Source organism: Parasteatoda tepidariorum, chromosome 2, assembly GCF_982258835.1.
Source record: "Parasteatoda tepidariorum strain Cologne lab strain chromosome 2, Ptep-v5.0, whole genome shotgun sequence".
NCBI lineage: Eukaryota > Metazoa > Arthropoda > Arachnida > Araneae > Theridiidae > Parasteatoda > Parasteatoda tepidariorum.
The window spans coordinates 19,604,160-19,628,834 of NC_141756.1; the positions used below are offsets into that span (position 1 = coordinate 19,604,160).

General features: G+C 25.8%; 1 protein-coding gene across 1 annotated transcript; it reads right to left on the minus strand.

Annotated features, from left to right (window-relative positions):
* Positions 1 to 1,960: 1,960 nt before the first annotated feature.
* On the minus strand, positions 1,961 to 21,789 carry LOC147814586 (uncharacterized). The gene is made up of 14 exons (XM_087156491.1): positions 21,653 to 21,789; positions 16,638 to 16,721; positions 15,477 to 15,524; positions 15,223 to 15,264; positions 13,699 to 13,746; positions 11,273 to 11,335; positions 10,520 to 10,564; positions 9,249 to 9,296; positions 9,107 to 9,154; positions 8,899 to 8,955; positions 7,717 to 7,782; positions 7,126 to 7,173; positions 4,948 to 5,019; positions 1,961 to 2,264 (listed from the first exon to the last, which is right to left on the minus strand). Exons 1-13 carry the CDS (start codon positions 21,662 to 21,664, stop codon positions 4,948 to 4,950), a joined length of 681 nt encoding a protein of 226 aa, XP_087012617.1. The 5' UTR covers positions 21,665 to 21,789; the 3' UTR covers positions 1,961 to 2,264.
* Positions 21,790 to 24,675: the final 2,886 nt, after the last annotated feature.

Genomic DNA, 24,675 nt, shown 5'->3' on the forward strand with positions numbered 1-24,675 from the left:
CCTTCCCTCATGCATTTTCAGAACCTACTTTCGCAATTTTTTAAACTGAGCAATTGCATTATTATAAATTCTTATTATAAATTGTTATTCTTACTATAAATATAATTGAAAAATTAAATGTAAAAGATCAAGATGTTTTGAATCAAATATGTTATTTGCATGGATTTTGTATTTCTGGGAAACTATTTAAGTTAGAATACACCTTTATTTCACTTAAAAGTTAGATTTAAAAAAGAAGAAAAAATATTTTAAGTTAAATGCGATTTTAGGAAGAAAAAAATATTAATGAGTAAATAAATATATTATAGTTCACATTATTTAATTTTTATCTTTGAAATGAAAATATAAACATTGAATAAAAAATCTTTTTTTAAAAATATCAAGAATCAGCTAAAATATTAAGAAACATAAATGACACCTTTGAGCAATCGAAGTTAAAACCTTTAAGTTGAAAATAAACTTTGATTAAAAAAAAAACATTTTTAGCGATTTCCTCTGGTACTTAACCCTTTAAAAGAAAACCCGTTAAAAACCTCTTTTCACACTATCTATAATAAAGCTTCGTAATATTTTTGCAGTTTTAATAGTCATCAAGTGTACTAATATTATTCATTATATCTATATTACTATATTTGGTACCTGTTAAAACTGCACCAATTACCATAATGCTAGATGTGCCAAAATTTGTTCCGTAATTGATCAATTCTATCGTGACAATGCTAAGCAATGAATTTGTAAGACATAAAAAATAAAAAACAATTAAGCATAAAATTCAGTGCAAAAAACTTCTTTTTAATGAGAAAAGCTAATAAATATCGCTAATAAAATCTTTAAAATATTAGAAAATTGAAAATCACCTGCTGTCTCATTTTTATCAATGGTGACTCCTAAGCCTATGAAAAAATTTCATTTTTCGTTTGGCTAAATCGAGCAAACTAATTAAAAATTTCGAATGAGTCCTAGGATCGCAGCCGCAGTTCGAATATCAAGATAATAGGAGGAACAGAGTTCTATTAATTCTGAAAATCGATATAGTACTAAGAGAAACTCACACGCAGATTAACTCTTCATTTTAATATTTTAGAAATACGTTTGGAACATTTCAAAGCTTTTGATTATTTTATAGCATTTTTTTTCTGTTCACTCATTTTAAAGAACGAAAAAAAAAATTCTTTTTTAGAAATGCTTATTATAAATTTAATTTCGTATTTTAACTATATTTAATATATCATAACTTATATTTTACAAATAGCAAAATTGAATTTTGAAATTACATATTTAAAAGAAAGGCTTTAATTCTTAAAAAATCCTTTTAGAGAAAACAGTACCTGTATTTTCACTAACTCAGTTGAAAAAAGAAAAACTTTTGTGAAAAACTTGTTAGAATTTTCTTTGCCCTAAAAACCGTGACTCCCCCTAAATTTCTTATATTTAGAGCTTAACAATAATTTTAATGATAAAAATACACACTAGGAACAAAGTTATTGCGAAATTTATTAAGTTCCTTTACTCTAAGAAAATTTGGTTCAACTTTGAACTGAATCTAATTATTAAACCATAATACTGTGCAAATTTTTGACAGCCTTAATTGAATTCTTAATTGCGACCATATTTTCACAAAATTTTTTATTAATTTATAAATTTATTCTGTTTTTTTTTTTTTTTTTTTTTTTTTTTTTTTGTTTTTTTTTAACGGAAACGAACTTGGAATTTGGATACGTATTATAAGATCTCAAATCATATAAGGAAATGTATGTTTATCTGTTTAAATTGATAACGACTACTACAAAAAAGCATCCTGAATAAATATCTAAGAACTAATTAAACTTTTCGAATTGCACCATTTTCCTTTATCTTATAGTCCTTATGAAAATTATCAGGATTTTCAATTCGAATTGGAATGATTCACTTAATAATCTATATAATACAAAAACAAAAGTGTTTATTAAACTTATTTACAAAAATCTTTCAAATTTACATAATTATCGTCATTTGTGTTGCACTATAACTGTGAATCGATGAATATTTAATAGTATGATAATGAATAGTTTGAACATTTACATCAATTAAACATGCATATAAAGACATACACAATACATTTCATTCAGGACGATATATTCATTCCAGTTCTAATGATGTGGGAAAAAAATTATTTTTCTTCTTTTTTTCTATTTTTATTTCTTTTTTTTTTTCTTTCTTCTCATGTTGATATTCTATTTTCCATTTCTTATATCCAATCTCTCAAACAGGATTTTTCTCAAAATCTAAAAATAAATAAATTAACAAAATTAATAATTAAAAAAAAATTGCATGCACTTTTAAATACTGTTTTGGTGTTATCTCAATCAGGTTCATTTCACCACTAGCTTTATTAATTGTAACAGAAATCAGCTTAGAAAATATTTAAATAAACATATTTAAATAAACATTCTTATTTACTAAAGCTTATGAAAAAGAATTTTAAGGGCTATTTTGTTCGACGTTACATGAAATGATGCTTTTTTTGTTACTCATGACCGCTTGATCAAGCTTAGCCTACTTTTCACAAGCGCCTTCATGTTCGTTATGAAAATGGTGCAAAATGGAGAAAAGCCGCATTTTGAAGAAAATGAAAGCCGTTTGTGGTCTCATTTTTAAATATTTTGAAATTTACTCCGAAGCTGCATTTTCTGTGCTCATAAAAATTTCTAAAAAATAAGAATAAGGCACTGATTTTGATAATCTTATCTGAGTGAAAAAAAATTCAAAAAAATTGGTGATTTTTAAAAATGGTTAAAAACTTTTCAAATATTTTTTTATTATTTGTCCGTTATAAAGCAGAGATAATTCTTTACAGCAAGATGGTATATAAAGTTTAAAATTATAGATTTGCTTCAAGTGTAAGGCACTTAAACTGCGTTTTTTTCTTTTTTTTTATTACTTTCCTTAGCTTTAAAAAACCTTGTTAATAAAAAATATAAATCGTATTAACCGGCTAATGATTTCAAAACGCATCAAAAACAAAGACCGTGATTTGGCATTAACTCATATTCGCAGATTTGAAAAGAAGCATATAGTATATTTCCCTGATGAATTCTGAAATCAATGTTCATTTATTTACATAAATAATCATAGAATATTGTTTATTTACACGATAAAATCAACAAAAAAGAAAGTTAAATACTTTAACTTTAAAAAACTCTGCCAGAAGAAGTTCATGGCTTGCCAGTGCATTTCATGAACTAAAATTAAATGTAGTTCATTAAAACAAGCTCTTTATGGGCGCCATTTTGAAAAGAGAATACCTTGTTATAACTTTTGATTTAGTAATCGAATTTCTCGTTAAGATAATTTTTAAAGATGCATAATACTTTCTATTTAATATACGTAGAGCCAAAGTGGCTAAGGCCCAGTTTGAAATCCCAACGATACGAATTCTGCTTCCAGTTCAAACCGACAACAGTGCTAACATTAAATAATCTCAGTAGTAGACGGATCATGGGTTAGAATAGTTTTGTCCTCTAACTACCATTGGAGGTTTTTATCACCGTGGAACGAAAATACGTGTTAGTTCCATCAAACGGTCCTCTACGAAGTTTACCCCAATGCTTGATCAAAGAGTTCCCTTGTCTTCAGGGTTGGGTTTAAAATTGCAACATTACGTTGCTGAACATTAATAGTCTTAAACTCAGAATTGGTTCAGCTGTTCAGGGCCAGTTACAAAATAAAATAAAATGAAATGAAATGGAGAGATTAGAAAGCAAAATAATGTCATACAAGGTTTTATGAGGCAGAATGCGAAGTAAAAAGAACGTCCAATCCAAACTAAAAAAAGAATAAAAAATTTTATTCCAAAATCGGAAGGAAAATAGTTAATAAGAATATTAGAAAATTTCAAAAAATAACACTATATTTTTTCCCCCCGAGAGGAATGTTCTGGGAACATTCAGTCAGACATTTTCTGTTCGTCTCAAATGGTCCCGCAGTGGACTGATTGTAAAAGACACGGTTCCCTGAAGCATCACTGAAGGATGTTTCCCAGATCTTTATCAAAAGCTCATTGTGAAGCTCTAGGGCGACATAAATAAAGTACATACCTACCGCCTGAAGTGTTTTTATATAAAAAGTAAAGAAAAATTCAAAAAATTCATTTTTTTAAGTGTAAAACATTTAAAAAGTTATTTGCCCATAAACAGCGTGAGATATTACAATCTGCTATGCGAAGGTAATAAAGAAAAGAAAAAGAACGCCTAAATCTTTACGCATGCATGGACACATTGAACACTCAGTAGCTACACCCACCCCTCTTTGTATTACAGAATATCTCTGATTATTATACAGTGGAGCCAGTAAAAGTGACCACCTGGGTAAAGTGAGCACCTGAGTAAGGTATTTAAAGAGTCCTTTTTAAAGAGTCTTCATAAAGTGACCACCCCTATATAGCGGCCATTTGACTTGGTCCCGAGGGTGGTCAATGAGTGGGTTCGACAGGTTCCATTGTATTTTATTCAAAAATACTTTTTCTTAAAATGAACGAGAATACTCTTATGTAAAATGTGTCATTGGTTTTCTTTTTAATAAAGCTATAATAATCAAACAAATAGTCCTTAAAAACTAAAGTGGTAAGATCTTACCCGATTAAAAACTTTATTAGTTTAAAAAATATATAAGAAAAAAATATAAATAAGAAAAAACAGTCAACATATTTCAGTTGGTACCGACATATTGAAGTGAACATATTGAAAATGAATACCGCCTTTTTTTTTTTTGCTCATGTCGACTATTTTTTTTTTCTTCCTTTTTGTACATTTTTGGAGTGTATGAATTGTATAATCAGGAAAATTTATATTTAATCAATCGATTCCTATAACCGTTTAAAGCTAAACATGAAATGTTTTGAAGGCGAATGTGTGAAAAACTTAAAAATAATGCAAGTAATAGTAAGAAAAAAAAGAAGAAAAAACTTACTCATTTTCGACAGCTTCTTTTATTATTCTTCGCACGCTCAGAGATGGAAACGTAAAAACCATCTGAGCACTCCTAAAAAAAAATTTCCGACTATTATTTTTAGGCATTTTAATAAAACTGATCATATAAAATGTACAACGAAAAACTTGAGGCAGATAGTAATACTACTGCATTATGTGTTCAGTACACAAAATAAAAAATGAACCCCTAAATAACTTTTATTTTAAATATCGGATTTTCGCGTTTTGGGACTCAATCTTAATGGCTCGAGGGAGTGACCTCGCTTAAACTAATTAATAGGATGATTTAAGTTATAAAATCAGACACAAAAAGACACTTTCTTCTGAATTCACATGCCTTTTTAATTTTAAAAATATGACTTTTTCAAAATTTGATTTATCAGGAGCTATTCAACTGACTTCGTTAAAAAGAAAAAATTTACTTTTGCTATTTAAAATTGTATTTTTTAAAATGATATAAAAAATTGCATACCTTACAATTTAAAAAAAATTTCGACTGTTTTTAAATAAAATAATAAAAAATAATCAATATTTATTAAAAGTTATATTTTGCTTTAGAAAAATATATTTTATAATTGTGTACAAACATTCTTCAATCCACTTAAAATGTTCTTGAGACATTGTGAAATATCAAAAAAAAGTAAAATTAACATTAAGGGGTTCAAGCTTTGGACCTCTCTCCTGTCCAGACTATTGAAACCACATTTCCCAGATAGCTGCTACCCCTTTCCTTAATCTGTCGTCAAAAAAGTATGTTAATTCAGAGAAGGTATATTTCTATATCTGAAATCATCTTTCACTGATTTGTAAGCTAAAATATGAATTATCGACATATTTAAATTAATAATTGTAAATTAATTATATCAACTAATTTATTAATTTAATTAACTAATTATGAATATAAATATAAATAATGAATATGAATAATATTAAAATTATAATTATTATAAATTAATTATATTAACTAATTTATTAGCTTTTAACTAATTATAGTTATGATTATAAATAATATTAAAATTAATAATACATAGTAAATTAATTAGAATATATATTTAAAATCAACCTACTTTCGAACCATTTTGAACAAATGTGTTTCTGTATCTGATTTCGTAACTTAAAATATCCTCTTAACTAACTAATTAGCATATATAAAGTTATTCCCTTAAACCATTAAGATTGAGTCCTAGAACGTGAAGATCCGATCATTGAATCGAAAGTTTTTTAGAGCAGTCCACTTGCTTATTTATTTATTTATTTATTAATTTTTATTAATTAAATAATTTATTTATTTTGCTCATTGCACATTAATCCATAAAAAAGAAAAGATTTTACCCTCAATAGTTTTTCTAATGACCAAATTTCATGATCGAATTTAAAAGCAATCTCCGAAGTTCTACAAGGTGATCTCAAATGTGACAGTTGAATTAATGCTAAATATTAATTAAATAACGGAATCAAATATTAACACATGCTTTGAAAAAAAAATTGAAGAAGGTGAATTTTTAAAACTCAAATCCTAATAATCAAATAAAGTGTCGATGAACGAGAAATTATTCTAATTTTTTTCCATATATTTCATACATAAATAAATTTAAAAAAAAAAGAAAATATGAAGATGTCGTAGAAAAATTGATATTTAGTTTTACACGCTTAGAAGATTTTACCGTCTAATTAATATTTTCTTTCTTCCTAAGAAAATTTTCTGGAATTGGTTTTCAGTTCAGTTTTAAAAAAAAGAATGTTTAAGTAAATATTACTTACATAATAATCCTCTCTAAAAGTAAAAATAATTTAGTAATAAAAATAATGTATTGAAGTTGCGAGTTTCTTTGCTTTACCTGGTAAAAATATGCGAGATAAAAATTAATAAATGTAAAATTGTTTGCCTATGTAAAGCTTAAACGATTTGCTACAAAAGGTCTATTTTACATCAAAAGGCTTATTTTACAGAAAACGGGCCCATCAGAGACCGATTTAGTAAAAAAAAAACAGTCTCAAATTTTTTTTAAATTCACTGTTTGAAAATTGCTATACAGTTATAATAGTGCTAAAAAATTATAAATTATTTTTAATTAAAATTAGAGTAACTAAACAAAAATAATGCTGTAAAATTATTTTCATTATTTATTTTACACAGAAAAGAAAAATAATAACTTACATTTTCCTTATCATTTTTTCTTTTCCTTTTTCTTCGTGGCTTATGATCCTGAAAGAAACATTTAAACATCTTGATAAAATCATCTTAATTTGATCTTACATCTTGTGGGACATTTAAAAATAAAATTTTATTTCTTAACGAACCAAAAATATTCCAATTGTAAAATACAGTTTTTGTTTTAATTGTTTTATTTGATGAGTAAAGCAAGTTTCGGAAAAATGAAAAGCTTTTTTTTTTCTTATTATCTTTTATTTTGCAATGTATTTTAATATTCATCTGTAAAACTCTTTAATATTTACACATACAATACATTTGTAGAGTATATTACTCATACAAAACATATAAAATCTTGCAAAAATAAAATTCTGTAAATAAAGTTTAAAAATGTAGTAATAAAATAAAAATAAAACACTGTCCTCTTTATCAAATAACGTTTAAAAGCATGAATTTAAAAAAAAAAACACAATTCGTATGATTTTTAAAGGATGATTTCTAAGATAAACTCTTTGTTCTCTTAATATGTATATATTTATTGGAAAATGTAATTTTAAATGTAAGAAAATAAAAGAATTAAAGGGAATTACGACTTACAGATTCAGTAACTTTCTTTGCTTTCGTCAATTTCAGTATTAAAGCTTCTTCCTCTTCTACTAGTTTCTAAAATCATAATTAATAATTTTCAAGAGGAAAAAATAAATATTTATGAGATCAAATGAATTCTTGTTCATGAAAACAAAATAAAATAACGATAAATATTTGAAACCTAAAGCTTACTAGCATAATTTTAAAATTAAAATTAAAAAAATCAAGTGAAAAATTATTTGAGTTTTAAAAAATACCCGAAATTGCTTGATTTTTAATTAAAACTTTTTGGGAAATTAAAGCTGTTTTATTATAAGATGGCATCTCAGACATTAAATATTAATTATTAAAAAAATAAAATTTATAATTTGATCAACTGAATGAAACCATTTTTTTTTTTTTTTTTTAAAGTTTTTAATATTGCGTATCAGTTTGTTGTTTTTATCTGCAGCAAAAACCTTGAAAAATAAAAGAATTCTCAATGATAACACATATTTCTAAGCAAGTTGATAAATAACATGAAAGTAATTTTCTGGTTAAACATGAAGTTTTTTCTAAACTCAATAAAAAACAAAAAAAAAATTTTTTTTTTGAATTTCATTAATAGTTGTAAATTTTATCATTATATATTAAATTGTTTCTATAAAAACGCATGAAAATATTTGTTTGATTATGTATTCAAAAAAATTAACTCAGAATTTTAAAATATTCATTATATATTAAAATATTATTATATATTATATTATTATATTATATTATTAAAATATTATTATATATTATATAATATTATTATATATATTTTAAAATATTCATTATATATAAATTCCATTATATATTAAATTGTTTCTATAAAAACGCATGAAAATATTTGTTTGATTATGTATTCAAAAAAATTAACTCAGAATTTTAAAATATTCAAATATCGAATAAGAATTTAATTTTTAGAATTTTAGTCTACAAGTATGTGTGTTATGGTCTCTAAAAGTTGAAATAAGTGCATCATTTGACCTACTATTAATGGGAGCTATTAATGAGAGCGACATTGAGTATAATAATAATTTTCTTAAAAATAAAGGAAGAAAAATAGTGAAAATATAAAAATAATAGTTTAGATGTCTAAAGAAGGTAAAAAAATAATATTCGAATTAATATCAGCATTTCTTTTTAGGTAAATGCTTTCAAGATATTCACCTTCAGTTCCTCTTCGACATGGCTAGCCTTTTCAAATATATTATCTTCCGAAGCCTTCTGTAAAAGATAAAGATGAGCAATTACTAACATGTAAATACAGTGAATGAAATGAAAGATGCATCTGAACTTTCACAGCTAAAAAATTATTTTTAATATTAATTTTAATAGTCAAACACGAAATTATTAATAGAAAACACGAAATACTTACACATTCTTTTTCGAGATTCGTAATATTTGTTTCTTTTTTCGAAATCATCTGCAAAAAAAAAGAAGAAAAATTATTAAAAATACGTAATTAATAATCATCAAAAAATATTTGTATTTAATAAGAAATTAAAAACCATTCTTACATAATTCTCAGAACTTCTGAATAGATCAGCCTTTATACAGTCTATTTCCTGAAAAAAAAAATTTAAAAGAATGAAAAAAAAGCTAATTTTTCAATTTAAACAGAAAATATAATAACATTTTATCAGACAGGATTCAATTCGTAGTTTAATCTTTCCATAAAAAATATGCAGTTCAAGAACAAAATTTATATATAGGAAACACAAATATAAAATTTTTTAAAAAAAAAAAGATGAAAACGATTTTTATAAACAACTAAAAATTAACGTGTATATTTCTCCAAATTTTTACCGAGATTAATTTTTTCGCATGATTATTTTTCTTTCATACATTTAATTGTTTAATAAAATGGAGAGATTAAAACAGAAGGGTTCATTTTAAAAAATAATAATAATTCAAACATATTTTTATTGTTACAATATTCTAAGTCGTAGAATTATAGACAGGCTTGCATTCACTTACATGAAAATTTGATGGTTAATATTAAAATATTAAATTTACAAATAAATTAAAATATCAAGAAAAGATGCCCTAATACCCTCTTTCACGCAGTAGGAGTGGCCAGCCATAGTTTTACAAGTTAAAATTCAAAAAAGAAAAAGAAATCAAGAATATTAATAAAGAAAGAAAAAACAGACATCATATAATAGGCTTATGACAATGCCTGCTTGACATTTACGTTATTTAACATTTTTATAACAAGTAAAATAAAAAATAAACTCTGGTAAATATTGTGTGCCTTTTTTGTCGTATCACGTGCATTAATAACTTTACTAACTGTTGTAAAAATATTTGTAACATATAACGTAATTAATTGTAAATGAAGAACATACTTCAGCAATAGACTTATCACATTAATCTTTTTTACGAATATTTCAGAAAAAAAAAAAAAAAAAAATTCTGAGAAAAGATGTGGCTTTTAGATATAACTTTTGATTCGAAATTTTTTTGGCATTGTTGTGCCAAATACATTATAAGTAACTATTTTTTACAACAATGAATGAAAATCGGAACTTACGTTGGTCATGTGAGCAGTCATTTACTTTTACATATCATAAATTTTGCGTCATTTATTTTCGCGTCTTGAAATATCTTTTCGTCACATGCACTTCAGAAAGTTTATTGTAAAATTAAATGATTCACAACAATAAATATATAACTTCTTATTCAGAAATTTGAAACACTTTTTTAAAAGATGCAGGTAACCTATTTTCCCTGAACAATAAATCAATAATCAATGTTTTGTTTTAAATTTCAATCATACTATACTTACATAAACTTCGTTTATCTTCAAAATTTCCTTATACTCATCAGTTTTCTGCTAATAAAAAAATGCTATTAGTTGTTATTGATTTTGCGAAGAAAAAAAAATTAAAAGCACTCGATTAAAAACATTATTGTATTAATATTTACAAGTATGTACGTTATAATAAAATAGACTTTAAAAATTAATGAAAAAAAAGTCTAAGGATCATCTACTTAATTACAATTTAATAAAATAATTAAAATTAATCATAATTTACTCATCAGTTTTCTGCTAATAAAAAAATGCAATTAGTTATTATTGATTTTGCAAAGAAAAAAAAATTAAAGGCACTCGATTAAAAACATTATTGTATTAATATTTACAAGTATGTACGTTATAATAAAATAGACTTAAGAATTTATGAAAAAAAAAGTATAAGGAAATGAAATTCATCTTCTTAATTACAATTTAATTAAAAAATTATAATTTATTATAATTTATTCATAATTTACTCATCAATTTTCTGCTAATAAAAAAATGCAATTAGTTATTATTGATTTTGAAAAGAAAAAATATTAGAAGTATTGTATTTATATTTACTTATTGTATTAATTATTGTATTAATATTACATTATTGTATTAATATTTACAAGTATGTATGATATAATTAAAAAGACATTCAGAATTTATGGAAAAAAATCTAAGGAAGTAGAATTCATCTTCTTAATTAGAATTTAATTATAATTTAATTATAATTTAATTAAAAACAAAAGATCTTACCATAGACGCAGATTTCTCCTTCTCGTCGTTTGCTAAAAGCTTATCAATGAAAATAGCCAGAACCTGTTTTGAAAAAAGTAAAAACGATTAATTATGCAATGTTCATTATTTTAGCAATTCAAATAAATCTTAATTTTAAAAAAAAAACTCTATTAATTACATTTCTTAAAAAATATTGCTTTCAATACATAAAATTGTAATTGTAAATTTTCAGTTTTTGGATTATTATCTAAATTAAAATCTCACAGCAATGGCGAATAATAATACCAACAAAAATAATATTCATTACGATATGCTTAAAACGAAAAACAAAAAAGAATGTTCAATAATAATATTTAGTTTATCAAAAAAAAATTTATACAACTAATTATTATTATGACTAGCTGAATCGAATAGTCATCAGTAAGAAACGAAATAATCATCAATAAGAATCGGTGTCAATCAACACTACGAAGTTATACAAACAGCTGAAAGACTTACTGACAAAGTTACCAACTGAAAGACATCTGGTGATGCAATTAATTTAACTAAAATAGTTGCAGTTTTTGTTATTATTACTATTATTTATTGCCCTTCCCTGTAATTTTATGTTATCAGATTAAGCATGGCATGTTTTTAGAAGTTCGCATAATCAAAATAAAGATTAATTAGATTAAGTCAAATTGAAATATAACTATTGGCATATAACAATTAATTTGGCAGATAGCTATTGTTTGACTTCAACACCTGATAGTCAAAAAATCACCACAATCAACAATTTCAACCTTAGTTATCTGTTTCAAAGCCTATTTCTACAGTACCAATAGTAGGTGTACTATTTAAAAGCTTCAATTAACATTATTGAGACTAATAATTATTGCTGAAATTAATTAAGCATCATTAGTGACAATAATAATGAGGTAATTTTTTATGCTTTTTCCTCGATGAATCAATTTCTATTCTCCAATAATTTAGTTTTTTAACGACCCTAATTAACCTATTAATTTAACCTATTAATTAAATTAATCAGTATTATTTTATTTTATATCCGTCGTTGAACAACCGACGCAATTATCGGGTTTAGGACTACTAATGTTCAACTCCATAGCCTTGTAATTTCAAACCCAATCCAGAAGACAAAGAAACTCGTGAATCTAGTATTGGGAGAAAATCGCCATCGAAAAATTTTTGATGGTACTAAATCGCATTTGCGTTGCGTGGAAAGGAAACCACGAAAACCTCTCATGCTGATCCTGACGGCAAAACGGATCCCTCTACCATTCAGGATCCGCCTACCATTGAGGGTATCTTACGTCATCACTGTGATCGGTGCGAGCCGGGTGCAGAATTCCTATCAATAAGCCATCGCTGGGATTCGAGCTCGGTTTAACTCATTGGAAGGTGAACGCTCTATCCCCTGAGCTACCACGGCACAAGTTAATCAATTTTTTTTATAACCGTCGTTGAACAGCCGATCCAATTTTTGGGTTTATGACTACTAATGTTCAACTCCGTAGCCTTGTAACTTTGAACCCAATCCGGAAGACAAGGGAACTCCTGGATCGAGTATTGAGAGAAATTTTGCCTTCGTGGAGGACTTTTTGATCGAACTAACCCGCATTTGCGTTACATGAAGAGGAAGACCACGAGAACCTCCCACGGTTAGCCTGACGGCAAGGGGACTCTAACCCATAATCCGTCTACCACTGAGGATATTTTACGTCAGCACTATGGTCGGTGCAAGCCACATGCGGAATTCGAATCGACCGGCCATCGCCGGGAACGAAACCCGGTTCACCTCATTGGAAGGCGAGCGCTCTATCCCATGAGCCATCGCGGCTCAAGTTAATCAATTGCAGTTATCGAATATTATTAGTAAAGATACTAATATTTATGTAATTATTTTTGAATCGGTGTTCATTTTAAAGTTCGCAAAAATTCACCCGAGTTTTACTGACGCCTTTAATATTTAACCTAAGATACCAGTTTTTATGACGCCTTTTATTTAAGAATTAAATATAGCCTTAAATACTACTGGTATTGCCGTTATAAGTATTAGTGGTATAATGTTTAATATAGGCACTGTGGTATTAATTTTCTTATCATCCTCCAACACGGCTACCATACTGTGCATTCATGGCACCTAATACACAATCTTTATCTCTTAATTAGATGTTGTATATTCTGATGCGGTTTTATTCTATTAGATTTACTATGAGCTAGAAGTTTAACTCGCCAAAAGAAAGATTAACTATATACATATAATTTGAAATGTGATATTCAAAATTTATTTGTAATTTTAATTAAAATTATCGTTGAGCAAATGTGACAAAATTTATACTTTTAAAATATTTTGTCACTAAATAGTCACTAAAAAGAGAATTGAATTGGACATTTTGTCACTAAAGAGAGAAATAAAAACCTGATAATAACAAAATTATTCTTACTTCCAAATCATCTTCAGGTACAGGAGACGAGTTATCAGGTGCTTCATTCTAATTTTTTAAAAAATAAATGAATAAATAACTTTTTTCACATTTTTAATTTCTATCATTTTGATAATTTAAACAGCAAAATAAATGTAAGTACATAATTTCCTTAAACGTTATATTACAATTTAATACTCATCCGGAGACTTTTTAGCTCAAAATACGTGTAAGCTCAAAATACGTGTTTAAAGAACTGGACTCAGCTCAAAATGCGTCTTTACGAAAATGGGCTACTCAAAATACGTATTAAGAAAATAAACTTAGCTTAAAAAATATATTTAAAAAAAATGGTTGTTGAAAATGCGGTAAAGGGAAATAACTAATTAAGGAAATGTTTTTAACTCTTCAGTGACATGGACATAACATTTTATTCTGTTTTTCAAGCTTCTCTTACGAAAATTGCGCCTTTCTTTTAAAAAAAATAAAAGCCTTATATTTTTAATTACTTGGCACATTAAAAAAGAAATACTTTTTAAAAAGCAAAAATCAATATAGTTTTTTTAGAAGGCTGTCACGAATCATACGCATTTAAATCAGTGGTACTAAATTTATGTGGTAAAAGTTTAGATTTTAGAAAACCATAATATCAGTTAGTGCACTGTTAGAAATTTCTTGGTAAAAATGGTTAACTAGCGATTTATTCAATTGTTGTTTCACCCTATTCAACCAAAATGGTTAAATTACCATAAAAAATAATATTCAAGCTGTTAAGCGTGAGAAAAAGCTTTATCGATCGTTTTTTCCTGATATGATTAAATAACCAGAATTCCACCCGCTTCAAATGGGAGCCATTTTGCTCCGTAATACTGGATACATACTATAGATGAGAGGGCTAAACCAAAGCCTCCTAGAGTAGGAGGCTTTGGTTAAACGGTCCATCACATGACCGACTAAAAAGGGGTTCGAATCCCAGCGTTGATAGTACAATATTGCTCCCATTCCTACAGTACATAAATAGTTTCCAGTGTTCTCCACTCTTCAGTGATCATGCATTATATATATTGAACCATTCCCACATAAATGGCTCAACAGCAGCAGAGCTCCAATTTCCGTTCAAGTTTAATTTTAGAATCTATGCTGGTTGTAAATGGTTACAAAACCGTGTAGTTTTGTATTCATGGATTTTTAACAGTAGCAGTCGTAAACAGTTTTAAGCCGGTAACGGTAAAGAAATGTCTCTAACCATAAACTTTACAGTTAATCGGATGGACAGACCGCTGTCGGTTATTTTACCGTAATTTCAGAAGGAAAAATCTATCAGTAGGTTCTGAATAATACGAAGTGATCACCTGAAAAGTAATGTACTCATCCATTCCAAATATACTCATCCATTAAAAATTTTTAAACGCTACCAATTTTACGATATTTAAATTAAATAATAAAATTTTAGTTTTTAAAAATAATTATATCGAAAAACTTTTTTAAAAAATCAGAAATCATATTCAATTAAAATTTTAATTAGATTGTTTACTCAATACTTACAATCTTTTCTTCTCCCGACGATTCATCAGTATCAGGAGTCAACTAATAAAGAGAAATAAAAATTAAATTACCAGAAATTGAAAAGCTTATATCTTTTAAAAAATTTACTCAAGATACATGTGAAACTCAAACAATATTCAAGTGAAACAACAGAATTTAACAACATTCTGCTTTTATAAAGAAAAAAATTTGGAATCAAAATTATTATTTAAACAATTGTATCATTTTCGATACTTCAAAAATTTAATACTTACTGAGATTTTTTCTTTCGACGAATCATCCGAAGAATACGATGGACTTGACTAAAAAGAATTTTAAAAAATAAAACGTTGTTTTTAAAAATTTTCACAAAATAAAAAATTTATATAGTATATATTTATTTATACGTCAAGTTCCAGAAAAAATGAAAGTTATGACAAAATTTTTCATTGAAAGGAAGATTGTTACAAACCAAAGATCCCTTTTTACATATAGAAAAAGTGAAACCTAGTAAGTTTTTCCATAATAATTTAATGCTAATAACAATTGATATCTCAGAAAACCCTGATTAACATCAACTTAAATATATAATTCTAAAATCTCGGTCTAAAAAAAAATTCAAATTATCTACACAATAGTAGGCTTAAATTAATGTTTAAGACGAGAAAAACAAAGAAGTGTTTCAAATCTAACGAATCATTATTCAATAAAGCTAAATTAAAAACAGCAAAATCAGATTCTATATCAAAACATTTTTGTGTTTTTTTTCTCTTTTTTTTAACTTGAACAAACATTTGCGCATCATTTCATGATGTGTGAAAGAGATTCTTAAAATCAAAAGCGGTGCTTACAAAACACCTTGCATTTTAAAGCAAAAATGAATTATTTTTTTAATTACTTGAAATGCATTTCTTTTATATAATACTACTACTTAAACTTAATCAAATTAAGGCGAAATTTGATCACTTTAGCATTTATCATTAAAATCTTTTAAGCATTATTTATTAATAAGCCGAATTTCTTCCATTATTTAAAATTGAACGGTTGCTGCAAAACATGTTACACGTAAAGAAACTTTGAAATGCTTGTCAATAATAATAATAATAATATAACATTTTTGTATTTTCTTTTGAAGATAAATTGAATTTTAATTGTGAGAACTTGAACATAAACTTATGCATCATTTTAAACTATGATAGATATTCTTAAAATATATAACAGAAGCGGTGATTTTAAAAAGGAAATTTTTTATTACTTGAAATGCACTTCGTTTTAATTGAATAGTGCTATTTAGACATAAGCACATTGACACAAAAACTGATTACGTTAACATTAATCATTAAAATATTTCACCAAAACGTAAGGAAAAATTTAAATTCTTGTCAATAATAATATGACGAATAATAATAATTTAGTATCAAATATCTATTACTCACCTGCTGTTCATCACTTGATAGCAACTCGATTTCCGCAGCAATTCCGGTCGCATCATAATAGGGATCAATGGTTGGAATATCAATCTATCAAAGAGATAAATTACATTTTTTTCTTGTGCATAAAATAAATGACCTATACAGCCTTTGCCTTATTCTCTATAACAGTTTTTCCCAATCTTTTTGCCAATGCGAAACACTTATTAAAATATTCAAGTTTTAGGGAACATCAGGGTCCATGTAACATTATTTTATATTTTTTACTTAAGTATTTTATTTTTTTCTTTAAAGCGACACTTATTTTTTTTTCCTGTAAAAAAATGTAAGTTTTTTAAAATGGTCAATATTTTGCAATATTTTTTTATTAAACAAAATACCTACTAATGCATATAAATAAAACTCAAATTTTATTTCGCATGCTTAAGCAATTGCTTGTCTTGAATATTTCAAAATGCAATGCTTAATTGCATTTGTTTAATGAAAGCATGCTTTCGGCTTATTTATAGTTCATTAATAGAAGGAGGGGAAAGGAAGTACTAAAGGACTACTAGTAGGCGGGACAAGAGAACTCTTTGCTCCGCCTTCTACAAAAATAATCCATTCCGACATTGCGTCAAAACCGCGCCCTCCTACCGTTTAGCCAATAAACATTCAGATTTCTCGTAAGCAAAAATAAAGAGGGAAACTATTTTCCGATTCTTGTAGGAATTTTATTCTAAGAGAGAATTTTGTATTAATAGTTCGCAATCTCTCTTCCCTTTAGTCAAGAACATATAAAAGTAAGGCAGATGGAAGAAAGTGCTGCGTTTAAATAATTCATTTATTTCCTCCAAGCTGGAGGAAGAACTGTTCTTAGTAGCACAGATGTAAGTAAATATTTCAATTTACTTGAAAAACATCAGGTCTATTGTCATTTAAAATCAATCGATCAAAATTCTTTCACAAGTAATTAAAATGAGAATTATAATGCAGAGAAAGCTGGATATTTTAAAACTGTTTAACAAAAAATAAAATATAATTTTTAAAACTATTTTATTTAAAAAAAAAATACTCAACAATTTATTTACTTTTTTTGATCACCCTGTTCATTATTTAAATTATAAAAGAAGCAAACCCTATAAAAACAACAACTACTGTCTGACGAACATCCCATGAGCAAGCCCCGACACTGAACTTGTTAATGATGGTCTCTACAGTAAAGATTCGTATTTTTATTTTTAGGTGAGAACAGTACTGGTACATTGGACTAAAAAAAAGTTTTCATTTGGCGGATTGCTTTAGCTAATAATCAACTATTTCATGAAATCGGCAAGACTTTTACTCTTACTGGGTTATATCTGGTGATTGACAGAGAGTATTAGAATTCACACTTTTGCATAAAAATTTGTTATCACTGACTATGTACTTTAAAATTTAAATCTTCCACATTGAATTGCTGCAGTTTTCTAGCAAAACAACGATTTCCAAGAAGCTCAGCTTGCGTTCTGACTCACACTCTTAAGGGATATGCGTAATCAGGATGACGATAAACTTTTAAAATACAAGACTTGCTGCTCATAGGACTTAATCGAAAGCTGGAGTGATTTGAATCGAAAAAAAAAAATAAATGAACGGGCCAATTCTTTAAAAAAATTGTCAAAAAATATTCTAAAGCACAAATTCTATACCACTAAAAAATTTTTTTTTTCCTTTTTTTTTGTTTTGAATCGGAAACTGATCTTATGCTTGTATAAGTAAACCTTCTAATTTTTTATGAATGAAAGATTTAACTAGTAGTTCCTTCAGTAAAATTATTAATAATTTCAGATATAATACTTAAAATTATAATATTCAAGCTTTAATACTAATTTTAATTATAAAGTTAAAAGGTATAAAATATTTATATATACTAAAATGAATTATTAAATATCTCTTTGGTTTATTTTTGGGTCACATACTATTTTTACGTTTATTTAAATAGAAATATTTTTACTCTTGAGAAATTTTTAAATCACAAATTTTTGAAAAGTGTATTAAAGAAATCGTGCTTACAATATATAACAAGCTATTGAAAAAATTAAAAATATTTTTAAAAAAATAATTATATTTAAAAAACGACGATAATAATTTGATAAAAACAAAAATCAATTCTAAGTTGCTACTTTGTAACCAATTAATAATTGTTTTAACTTTATAAAAGCACCATTTATTAACAAATAATAAAAATATAATCTAATTACAATTTTATAATATTTAGCTATAAACAAATTATCAATATTCCTGAAATTGAATAAAATACATCATAGCCTCTTTTTAAATTATAAAGTTATTAACATACAATTGAGAATTCAAAAAATATAGTTTATCGTTAAAGAGATAAATATTACCAAGCAATATGTTTTACTAAATAAAATTAAATTAAAAATTTTAAATTTTTGAATTTTTTTAAGTAAAAACATTTATACATTAAAAGAAAAAAAATTTTCTTCTCCGAAACATGTTATTATGGAATATTTTAAAACTTCCCGAAATTCAAACAATAAATATTGCAAAAAAAAAAAAAACAAAAAAAAAATCAACCAAACTAAATTTTTATTTAAAAATTCTTTGTAACCGAATACAATTAACATTATGAACCCAAATTTCTGCAACGTTACTTAAAGAAATTTAATATTTAATGCTAATTACAGTTAAGTCTATAATCCAAAACTATATAATATAAGGTTTACTACTAATAAGGAGATATCCTTAAGTTAGTTAATCTTTTAAAGTATAAAGTAAGCAAATGACTTAATATATAATAAAAATGTGTTTTTTATAAACATTGAAAGCCCAATAAATATAAATAACAAAAAATATATGCTTTAAAATTTACAAAATAGAGCTATGGAATATATTTTTCCTACATCTAATATAGTTTAGATTTCATGCTTATTTACATGTGTGTGATTAAGAAACATTATAGAAACGTGCGATTAAAAAACGTTAAGCAACTGAGTAAAATAACAGGAAATATATATTTAAAGAGACGCGGGAAAAAAATTTTTATGAAAATTCTATAACTTACGTGACAAGCCATATTCAGCAAAGACACAGCTCAAAATATTCTGCACGGACACAACTACCACCAGCACAAAATACTTGAAGAGTAATATCAGATTTCTTCCCCCCCCCCCACACACCCCTAAGTTCTCTTTAAAAAGGGATTGCACGCTTAGAACTCTGATGTTTTAAGGGCGGAAATGATAATAGCGCCCTCTTTCCTTTTTCCCATTTTAAAGATTACGCATTTTAATTTTTGTATTATTTAATCATGTTTTGTTACTTATGATTTAATAATGATCTATCTTAATACCTTTGGATTGCCATGTAAATATTTAAAATTTGTAAACTTTGATTAACAGCAATATTTTAATTTTCAGTTCACTAAAATAAAAATATTTTTTGTTTTGAGAAATTTTTAAATCACATTTTTTTACCTCACAAATATGTTACAAAAGACAATCTATAACAACTTGTTCAGAAAAAGAAAAGTTAAAAAAAAACTCATCAAAACAGAATTTTATTTAATATTTCTAGGTTACAGAATAATGTTAAAAATATGTACTCATATTCATGCTACGTTATTTACACAAAATTAATATTTAGCACTAACTACTGATATCTCTATAATCGAAAACTATATATTATTGTGTTTACTACTAATTAGGAAATATCTTTAAAATAGTTGTTTCAATGAAATTGTTACTAATTTCTGATATAATACTTAAAATTATAATATTCAAGTTTTAATAATAACTTTAATAATAAAGTTAAAAAGGAATAAAATATTTATTTATACTAAAATGAATTGTTAAATATCTCTTTGGTTTATTTTTGGGTCACATACAAATTTTACGTTTACTTAAATAGAAATATTTTTACTCTTGAGGAATTTTTAAATCACAAATTTTAGAAAAGTGTATTAAAGAAATCGTGCTTACAATATATAACAAGCTATTGAAAAAATTAAAAATATCAAAACATATAATTATATTTAAAAAAAGGACGATAATAATTTGATAAAATAAAAATCAATTCTTAAGTTGCTCGATAAGTGCAAAAATCATTAATATGTTTTAATTATTTATAACTAATCAATAATTGTTTTATTTTTATAAATACACCATTTATTAAAAAATAATAAAAATATAATCTAATTACAATTTTACAACATTTAACTATAAACAAATTAACACTATTCCTGAAATTGAATAAAATACATCATAGCCCCTTTTAAATTACAAAGTTATTAACATACAATTGAGAATTCAAAAATTAATAGCTTATCGTTAAAGAAAAATAACTAGATATAAGGATTACCAGGCAATATTTTTTGCTAAATAAAATTAAATTAAAAAATTTTAATCTTTTTAAATAAAAAAATTTATACATTAAACGAAAAATTTCATACATAATTTTTTTTTCTTCTCCGAAACATGTTATTATAGAATGTTTAAAACTTCCCGAAATTCAAACAATAAAATATTATAACTTTAAAAAAAAATCAACCAAACTAAATTTTTATTTAAAAATTCTTTGCAGCCTGATACAATTAAAATTATGAAACCAAATTTCTGCAACGTTACTTAAAGAAATTTAATATTTAATGCTAATTACAGTTAAGTCTATAATCCAAAACTATATAATATAAGGTTTACTACTAATAAGGAGATATCCTTAAATTAGTTAAACTTTTAAAGTATAAAGTTAGCAAGTGACTAACTATATAATGAAAACGTGTTCCTTATAAACATTGAAAGCCCAATAAAGATAAATAACAAAACATATATGCTTTAAAATTTACAAAATAGAGCTATGGAATATATTTTTCCTACATCTAATATAGTTTAGATTTCATGCTTATTTACATATGTGTGATTAAGAAACATTATAGAAACGTGCGATTAAAAAACGTTAAACAACTGAATAAAATAACAGGAAATATATATTTAAAGAGACGCGAAAAAAAGAAAATGTATGAAAATTTAATAACTTACGTGACAAGCCATATTCAGCAAAGACACAGCTCAAAATAGTCTGCACGGACACAACAAACGCCAGTACAAAATACTTGAAGAGTAATATCACATTTCTCCCCCCCCCCCCTCCACACACACACCCCTAAGTTCTCTTTAAAAAGGGATTGCACGCTTAGAACTCTGATGTTCTAAGGACGGAAATGATAATAGCGCCCTCTTTCCTTTTCCCTTTTTAAAGATTACACATTTTAATTTTTGCATTATTTAATCATGTTTTGTTACTTATGATTTAATAATGATCTATTTTAATACCTTTGGGTTGTCATGTAAAAATTTAAAAATTTGTAACCTTAACAGCAATATTTTAATTTTCAGTACATTAAAATAAAAGTATTTTTTCTTTTAAGAAATTTTTAAATCACATTTTTTTACCTCACAAATATGTTTCAAAAGACAATCTATAACAACTTATTCAGGAAAAGAAAAGTTTAAAAAAAACTCATCAAAACAGAATTTTAATTAATATTTCTATGTTACAGACTAATGTTAAAAATATGTTCCCATATTCATGCTACGTTATTTACACAAAGTTAATATCTAGCTCTAACTACTGATATCCCTATAATCGAAAACTATATAATATTGTGTTTACTACTAATTGGGAAATATCTTTAAAATAGTTAAGACTAAAAGTACAAATTAAGCACATAACTGCTGAAAATATAAAAATGTGATCATTATAAATACTGAAAGGATAATCGAAGCAAATGATGAAAAAATATGTGCTCAAAAGTTAACAATATAAAGCTAAAAATATTTCTTCGTACTTCTAATGTACTTTGAATTCTACACAAATTTACACATATACGAATAACGTTATTGCGCAAATAACCTAATAAAATGCGAGAAATATCTCTCTTATATCTTCTCTTTATCATGAGATTTAAGATTCTCTAATATTATATTATATTAAATATATATATATCTTATATAATATAATATATATCTCCGAAAAAGAGATAGTAAGAAAATACGATGACTTGAATGACAATATAAAGCCATAGCTCAAGCCACCTGTAGCCGTATGTAGTAATGCTGTCATGAAAAATATTCCGACTTAGTGACGACACAAGCACCACCAACTAGCTCTAGAATACTTATCGCGGAATACCTTGTTTCCTCCCCCTCTACATCTAAATTCTCTTTAAAAAAAAGGGGGTGCCACGATTAGAACACTGATGTTCGAAGAGGGAAATGTTATGATCATTGTTTTAAAGCTCACCCATTTTTAAATTTCTATTATTTAATCGAGTTTTGTCACAAATGATATAATAATAATAATCTATTTTTATACCTTTAAATTGTCTATTGGATAACTTTTACGCAAGAATAAAAATTGCTCAATTTATAACCTTTGATAAATTTTAATAATTCATTAAATTTCAAGGTCGTTCAAATCAAGCGTAATAAGATTTCTTAAAAGTTCTGGACTTTTTCTACTCATATCAACAAAAATAATCAAATTGCACACATAAAAGAATACAAAAAATAATAATTTTTATGTAAAACTGCAATTGATTTGTATATATGAAACTAATTTTGCATTTGATAAAAAATTCTTTAAGTTAAAGAAAATTTAATGTCTTACCTAAGCAAATTGCAAACCCCCTTCTTACCTGTAAACTTACGTAATATTCGTAATTTAACGATATCTCAAAATCTTGGTGTAATCCTTAATCAATATGATGGCAATTTGATGCAAAAGAATGACTGTAATAATCGTTTAAACTGATGGTAAAGAAAAAAATAGTTTCTTTTAATTGTTTTACTATTAATCATTGAGATAATAAACGAAATGGGTGTTAAAAACAGCAAATAGATCCCCTCCCCGCAATTTAATTCCGCTTTGTTTTAATGAATATGAATACTTAGTACAGGTGAGGAAATAAATTAACTAAATTTGACGACTTGCCTATCGTTAATTTTTAATGCGAAAGAGAACCTTTAATGAAAACCTGGCAATAGAATTAAGGAATACACCCCATTTCATTTTATAGATGAGTATAATAATAATATTTTAAAAATATCTATTTATGATAAAATATTTAACTCTGTAAAACAACAAATTGAATTTATAACTTGCGAGGCAATCTCCGAATTTCAACAAGAACTGATAACGAAACTAGTCGATATTCGCCCACAAAAAGAACAAAAGAATTAAGGTGTGCTTTTAAAGTTGCAACCAGTTCTCAGAAGAAATTTGTGAATGAGGATATTTGGGGGGGGGGGGTGGAGTGTTCAGTTCATATCATAATCTCTACGGACACTATTCAAAGTAAAATAATTTATATTTCAACTTATTTTAACATAAAATAATTCTTAAATCAAAAGCATTCGATTTTTTTCACTAAATAATTTTTCCATTTTGATGAATTTTACTAGGAAGTAATCTAGCCAAATAAAAAAAAATAAAAAAAAGGTCATGCTACATTGAAAAACTTAATAAATAAATTTCGTAAAAAAAATTTAAAAACCTAAATTTGAATTAAATGACTTCTTTTTTTCGTCCTTTCCTCTAACTAAATTCAACTACTTAAAAAAATAAATGTAATTGAAAAATTTCAAAAATATGTATAAATAAATAAAGAAATAAAACTAAAATTTGGAGAAATGGATTTGTTGACGAATTCATTTTCTCGTGCATTTTCAAAACCTACTTCCGAAACCACTATCTCATTTTTAAGAGGAAACTGTTTTCTGCTATCAATGTAAAGTTTTCTTTTGCCCTAAATTGCCTTATTATGAATCTAAAGAAGCATACCATTTCAAAAAAAAAAATCAAATTCTCTTTGTTCAATCAGGGTGGTTATTTTTGAGTCCCATACTTCTCTTTAAAATTTTTCTTTTTAGAAAAACTGTAAAAAAAATATACCAAATAAGTATTATGAGCAATATCTTGTGAAATCTAATAAAATTAAATTTTATTATTTTTGACGTGAAACTTTATGAAAGGTTTACTTCATATTATGAATGATCTAACT

Bases quoted from the DNA above. Each gene is read 5' to 3' on its own strand.
- LOC147814586 (XM_087156491.1), bottom strand. The intron at 15,525-16,637 runs GTGAGTAATAGA...AATTCTTTTTAG, and splicing joins TATCAAGTGATGAACAGCAG to TCAAGTCCATCGTATTCTTC. The intron at 15,265-15,476 runs GTAAGTATTAAA...TCTCTTTATTAG, and splicing joins CGTCGAAAGAAAAAATCTCA to TTGACTCCTGATACTGATGA.